Source organism: Brassica oleracea, chromosome C4, assembly GCF_000695525.1.
Source record: "Brassica oleracea var. oleracea cultivar TO1000 chromosome C4, BOL, whole genome shotgun sequence".
Taxonomy (NCBI): Eukaryota; Viridiplantae; Streptophyta; class Magnoliopsida; order Brassicales; family Brassicaceae; genus Brassica; species Brassica oleracea.
Window position 1 is genome coordinate 22,432,951 of NC_027751.1, and position 7,393 is coordinate 22,440,343.

Sequence of the window (7,393 nt, forward strand, 5' to 3'; positions counted from 1 at the left end):
TTTATTATTTTGCCAATATAATTAAGTTAGATAGTCTTGTTGGTTGGGTGTGTTGAATGCGTTTGAACGTTCTCTTCCTTTTCTTTCTTGATTAATTTATAAGCTCTGACTTTCTTTTCTATCTCGAACAACTGAATGCGCTTGAACATTCCTTCTCCTCTTTCTCCTCCTTCTCCTCTTTCTCCTCTTTCTCCTCTTTCTCCACCTTCTCCTCTTCCTACTCCTTCTCATCTTTCTCCTCCTTCTACTCTTTCTCCACCTTCTCCTCTTTCTCCTCCTTCTCCACTTTCTCCTCTTTCTCCACTCTCTTTGCCTCCGAAAATGGATTTCAATCCATTCCAAGACTCTGCAAAATTTGTTGAACTACTAAGTAGTCAACAAAAGGTAGTCTTTGGGAGTCAAGGCAGTGCTTCTCGGTCATCATCGCAAGTTCCTTTCTTCATTCAAGGTACAGAGGAAGGTCGCGATCTTCCAGCAGAGCGTAAGGAGCGAAGAGCGTGGACTCCAACAGATGATATAGTGCTTATTAGCTCGTGGTTGAACACGAGCAAGGATCCAGTTGTTGGGAATGAGCAGAAGTCAGTCGCTTTCTGGACAAGAGTTGCAACATACTTTTCAGCTTCTCCTAAGCTTGCTGGCAGTGAAAAAAGAGAGGGTCCTCAATGCAAGCAACGCTGGCACAAGCTGAATGAAGCAGTTTGCAAGTTTTGTGGGGCGTATGAAGCAGCAACAAGAGAGAAAAACAGTGGTATGAACGAGAATGACGTTGTAAAATTAGCTCAAGAAATCTTTTTTAACAACTATAAAAAGAAGTTCACTCTAGAACACGCGTGGAAGGAGCTCCGCCATGACCAGAAGTGGTGTGAGGTCGCTGCAGCTAAAAATGAAAGCACCTCCAAAAGAAGGAAGTTCGAGGATGGAAGTCATTCAGCCAGCTCTCAAGTCCCTGAAAACCCTGCTGCTGTGGATGGAACATCTCGTCCCCCGGGTGTTAAGGCTTCAAAAGCTCGTGGGAAGAACCCACAGGCTGAGGAGAAACGGCTGTCTGACTTCCAGAGTATGTGGAGCATCAAGCAGAATGACTTGGCAATGAAGGAAAGACTCTCCAAGATGAGGATACTTGAGAATCTTCTTGCAAAAGACCCACCACTAGCTGATTATGAAGAAGTGATTATGAAGAAGCTGATAAATGAGTTGATGTAACTCACGGTCATGATCTTGTTGTATCATATTATGTCTTCGTCTTGTTTCTTGTTGTTTGATCTTGATGTTTGCTGTTTGTTGTATTAGGAGTACTACTTGTCATGTAACTCACGGTCACTCGGTTATGTCTCCGCTTCTTATGTTTAATTAAAATGACGAAATCTTTTCTTGTGTTATTGTTTTTATTTGCATCTCAACTTCATCACCATATTTTGATAGAACCATATGTTGTGCGCATTGTTTTACAGGTCAAGGTCAAGAAGATCGAACTTGAACTTGTGAAGGAGTACTTCTTTGTCTCTGCGTTTTAACTTCATATGCAGGTACTTCTTTGTCTGCATGCATTTTTTGGACCTCCAGGTACATTAAATGATATCAATGTTCTTGATCGCTCACCTGTTTTTGATGACATAATAAAAGGTCAAGCTCCAAATGTCACTTTTTCCGTCAACGGAAGAGAGTATCATATGGCTTACTATCTTACCGATGGTATTTACCCGAAATGGGCAACTTTTATCCAATCTATTCCACTACCACAAGGGCCGAAAGCAGTTTTATTTGCTCAACGTCAAGAAGCTGTCCGAAAAGATGTCGAGCGTGCTTTTGGAGTCTTGCAAGCTCGCTTTGCCATTGTTAAAAATGCAGCGTTGTTTTGGGATAAAGTCAAAATTGGAAAAATTATGAGAGCATGTATCATACTCCATAATATGATAGTAGAAGACGAACGAGATGGATACACTCGATATGATCTTTCAGAGTTCCAACAAGGAGAAGACACCGGAACTCCACATGTGGATCTCACGTATTCTACGGATATCCCTTCCAATGTCGCCAATATGATGGGTGTTCGGACTAGAATTCGTGATAGACAAATGCATCAACAACTCAAAGATGATTTGGTTGAACATGTATGGCTTAAATTTGGACGTGATGAAGACAACAACTGATCTCGAATGTATCTTTCAATTTGTTATCGTTTTTTTTTACTTATCTTTGTTTTGAAGTTTAATATTAAAATCTATGTTAAAAATATTTTCTTTTTTAATGTTGTAATTTAATAAATAAAATCTTTTCTTAAAAAAAAGGGAAAAAAAATCTGTTTTTTTAAGAACCCCTAAACAAGAGACTTGTAATAGAGGCGCTAATTGTATGGATTTCTTAGTTAGGTCTCTAACCTCATTTTAACTAATTAAAATTACTAAAAAAATACTTAGAGACCCTAATAGAGGCTTTAGGATAAAGATGCTCTAACTGGTTCGCATGTCAAATCATATTTGTTTTTGGTTGAAATATTCGAAACTCAATTAAAGTATTATTTATTCGTCTCTATTTGACTTTGCTATTGATTTGAAAATATTTTATTTTATTATATGCTGTTTGTTTAAAATTTGAGACACCGTTTAAGCAAAGTAGCTAGAGCATTATATTTTTGTCAGATCTAAACAAGATATAATCTGATTATTTTACTTTATTGATATTGATTTTATTTTTGCCTAGCACTATAATATTATTTGAGAAATTAATTTTCTATGTATCGCACTTACATTAGCTCTTATAATGGTTAATTACAAAGGTATCTTTAATAAATTTCAAATATTACATCTAAATATTATTATAATTATTTTATTTAAGAATTTCTTTTACTTAATTTACTTTCCTAATATTATTTTTTTCCAAAAAACATATGTAATAAAAAGATTTTTTTTAATAAATTTATGAATTTTGAAAACGAATTTAAAACTGAAAAATATTTAGATAAAATGTGATTTCATAAAGAAAAAGGAAATTTCACAAAAAATAATCTTTATATTAAGAAAATAAATATCATTCCCTTTTTTTTAACGTCAAAAGGTCATTCTTTTACTCAAACTTGAAGTGGTTTGGGTAACCAGACCGGAATAAAACAACCAATAAAATGTAACTCCCTATGGAAGGATCTAGCAGTCTTAGCTAAAAAGTCTGAAATCTGATTGCGCGCTCATGGAACATGAATTATGTTGAAGTCCGGGAAGCATATCTGTAGCGTCTCTATCCTCTCCAATTCCGTCATAAAGCTTGGCAAAGCATGAGGTTCCTTTATCATTGCAATCAACTCCTTACAGTCTGTCCCAAAGCTCTGGCATATTGAATGTTGAAGCATATTATCCATTGCCCACCGCAATGCTTCTACTTTCGAATGCAAGGCTGATTCGCGTCGACTGAAATTTCTTGTCCCCATAAGTTGAATGTTTCCACCACTATCCATCCAGACTCATCCACATCCATTAAAGTGAGCAGGGGCTGTCCAAGATCCATCTAACAAGCAAATATTACCTAAGCTTATGACTTGGAGTTCCTCAGTATTGTTATCTTGTACCACTGGTTGTACCACTTCGTTCGCATCAAACCAGGCTTGGCATTCACTTTCTGCATGTCGAACTAGCTCCAAAAGATCTCTGTCTATCCCCTGAAAAGTTTGTCATTTCTAGCCTTCCAAATATACCAAATTATCCAGGGATAAGGATCCATGTCTTGTTCTGGCTCGATAATGCTATTTTTCCTCCAGAATAGGTAATCCATATTTGTGTAGACGCTTGGTACTAGAAATATATATGGGCTTGTTGGAATTGATGATATGGACCAAACTTGTAGAGCTAGCGGACATTCGAATATGGCATGGGTTACAAATTCTTCTAGTTCTCCACATCTTAGGCAGTAGTTATCACACCTCATACTGCGTCTTACTAAGTTCCTTGTTACTGCCACATGACCAGTTAACAATTGCCATATAAGTTGACATATTTTCTTAGGCGCATTTAACTTCCAAGCAAAGGCTTGAAGCTTAGTGATACTCGGTTCAAAAACTTCCTTTTCATCCTCTGTCTTTAATAAAATTCTGAGCCAGCCAATATCAAGATTTAACCGTGTATTGGTCATTCCTTGTGTAGTTCCAGCAGAATGTATCACGGCGATGAGTTGAGCTTATGGCCAAACTCCTTATGAGTGGTATGTCATCAAAATTGACATAGTTCTCCAAAAGACCAACATCTCAATCCTTCGATACCTGGTTAATGAGATCGCTGACTCTCATATTAGGATGCATAACTGGCGCTACATGGATAGTTGGTCTCGCAGAGGTCGTTGGAATCCACAGATCCTCTCACACCTTGACTTCATAACCTGAATGTATCTTCTGTCTGATTCCAGTAATAACAACTTCCTTGCAGCAGAAATGCTAGTCCACACATAGGATGGGCTGCTAGCAGAGTTTACTCTTAGTGGTGAACTCAATCTATAGTACCTTCCCCTCAAGGCCCGGTCAACCAAAGAGTCAGGAAATTGAACTAGCCTTCATAACCGTTTTGCCAATAGTGCCAGATTGAACTCATGGATCATACGGAAACCAATCTCACCCTCATCTCTTGGTAAACAAACTTTTTTCCATTTCACCCAGTGTATTCCTCTTTTTGGTGGATTTCAACTCCACCAGAATTGAGCAATGACACTTGCTAGGTTTTCACATATCTCCAATGGGAGCAGGAAAGTAGACATAACGTAAGTTAGAAGAGCTAGCATAATGCATTTAATCACCACTTTCCTCCCTCCTTTTGAGAGCCATCTACTTGTCCATGCATTCACTCTATGCATCAAATTATCTTTGAGAAATGCAAAAAAAATTCACTTGGAACCACTTATGTCTTCTGGGATACCTAAGTAAGTTCTCGTTCCTCCTTCGTTTTGTATTCCAAGTGCATCTTTAATATCTTGTCTAATAGTTGCATTAATCCGCTTACCAAAGAGTAAGGACGATTTATCAAAGTTGATACATTGACCTGATGCTTTACCATATTTCCTGACTACTTTCATTACTTATTCACATTCACGGGGCTCCCCCTTACAGAAGAAAAGGCTATCATGTCCGTCTTAATGGCCATCCTTTTACTGCGACCACTTGGTTTAGTTCTCAGAGCGTGGGACATTTCTTGAGCAATCATAATGTTGTCTAAAATCTGTCTTCCAACAACAAAAGCTGACTGAGTTTCCAATATCAAGCCTGGTAGCACTTTCTTTAATCTCTGGCATAAGACCTTAGAGATTATCTTGTAGCTGACGTTACACAAGCTAATGGGTCTAAACTGAGCCATTTCATTAGGCTTTATTGTCTTTGGGATGAGACATATATTTGTATCATTCAGTCCATTCGCCATCGTCCCCTCAAAAAGGAATTTATTAACCATAAGAGTTAAATCCTCTTTTATTATATCCCAAAATTTCTGATAGAAAAGCGCAATCATCCCATCTGGTCATGGAGCCTTTTCAGGATGCATAGCAAAGAGCGCTAATTTGACCTCCCATTCGGAGACCAGAGCTATAAGGTTGTCATTCATTGCCCTAGTGGTAGTCATAGGAACTTGAACTAGTGCCTCTTCAATGTCCTCTGGGTTAGATGATTCAAAGATCTGCTTAAAGTAGCTAGTACCAATGACTACTAATCTTTCTTCATCCTCAACTATATTTCCATTTGCATCTAGGAGCTGTGTGATTTTATTCCTTGCTCTTCTTTGCTTTGTTGAGGCATGAAATTTTTTTGTATTTATGTCAGCTTCTTTCAGCCAAAACACTCGACTCTTCTGTTTCCTGAACATTTCTTCTGCTTTAAGAGCATCAAAGAGTTCCTTCAACGCTGCTGCAATTTTCTCAGTTGTAGCATTATCATTTGCGTACAAACCATCTACCTTTTCTTTAAGCTCCTCCACTAATTTCACCGAGTTAACATTATGTTGTTTTCTCCATTTGCTCAAGGCTTTTTGGCAGCTAGAAATATGTTCCATAATAGTCGCATTGGGAGGGAGATCAGGAGATTTTCATCCCTCAAGAATGACTTGCCTTAGCTCCTCATTATCCAGCCATCTTTTATCAAACTTGAATTTTTTTTATCTCTTCATTGGCTTTATGAATATGTCTGCAAGAATCGGACGATGGTCCGATCCCCATAACCTCATATACTTCACAGTCGAGTGGGGAAACTTTTCATGCCAATCCGCATTTCCTACTGCTCTGTCTAACCGACATCAAACATTTGTTCTTCCTGCTCTCATCCCTACCCATGAGAGCATGTCCCCCGTGAAAGGAAACTCTTGCATCCCACAATCATTAAGCATCTGCTTAAAGGGCAGGAATGAACTATCAGGACGTTGTCTACCTCCTTTTTTCTCATTGTGACCTGTAATTTCATTAAAATCTCCTATCATGAACGAAGGTCCAATTCTTGTTGTTGAGAAACGCGTAAGACGTTCCCAAACTCGATCTCGTCTTTCTAGTACAAGATCCCTATAAATAAACGTCATATAGACTTTTATTCCATGAATTACTGCCTCAATGTCAATCATACGGTTATTCGAAAATAAAACATTAACTTAAAATTCATCCATAAAAAATAAAGCTAAACCTCCGCTAAGTCCAAGTGGCTCAACAGTAAACAAATGATCGAATCCTAAGTCGGCCTGAATGTTTTGCAACATCAGCCTTCTATTCTTCGTCTCAGAAAGGAACACAAGTCATGGGCGATGCTTCTGACACATCTCTGTAAGGCGTCGAATTGTGAGGTCATTCCCAATCCCACTACACTTCCAACTGAGTGTCCTCATATATGATCTTGGGATGGGTTTTTGGATCCCATCAAACCATCACTTGTGGAAGAACCACCTCTCATCTTTTTCGAACTTTGGTGATGGCGCCTTGACTTTCCTGCATCACCATGAGACGATGTTGAACGCTTCCGAGGAGATCCCCGACGAAGAATCTCAAATTTTCTGCTCGGAATGCCCAAAGAGGCACTCGCTTTTGAGGAATGTCTCCTGCTCTTGGACGCTTTATCAGTCGATCTTCCTAGTGCCGTAAGTGTATCATTGCGAGAAACCGCACTCTCCATCTCCGTGAGTTCGAGTCCCAACAGATCATCATCTTGCAAGTCGCACTCCATCATCTCTCCATCATGCTGATCGGTAATCTCCATATCACTCAGGGCACCAATGATCTGCTCCTTCCCAAATCCATTCTGTGGCTCCTGGTCATTTAAGGCATTAAAGGATAGCGAGCGAGTGGCATCCTTTGCACGTTTGGTAACATTTTTTTTCATAGGAAGATCAACCCGAGATGGGGTAACAATGGCTCTGGCCAGCCTTCTGGTTGCTGGAAACTTAGGAGATCG

At 38.9% G+C, this 7,393-nt stretch overlaps 1 protein-coding gene across 1 annotated transcript; it reads left to right on the plus strand.

The window, feature by feature from the left end:
• The first annotated feature begins 321 nt into the window (after nucleotides 1-321).
• Nucleotides 322-1,514, plus strand: LOC106338401 (glutathione S-transferase T3-like). The gene is made up of 3 exons (XM_013777385.1): nucleotides 322-1,199; nucleotides 1,291-1,306; nucleotides 1,452-1,514. The coding sequence occupies exons 1-3, from the start codon at nucleotides 322-324 to the stop codon at nucleotides 1,512-1,514; spliced, it is 957 nt and encodes a 318-aa protein (XP_013632839.1).
• Nucleotides 1,515-7,393: the final 5,879 nt, after the last annotated feature.

Bases quoted from the DNA above. Each gene is read 5' to 3' on its own strand.
- LOC106338401 (XM_013777385.1), top strand. From the start codon at position 322: ATGGATTTCAATCCATTCCAAGACTCTGCAAAATTTGTTGAACTACTA.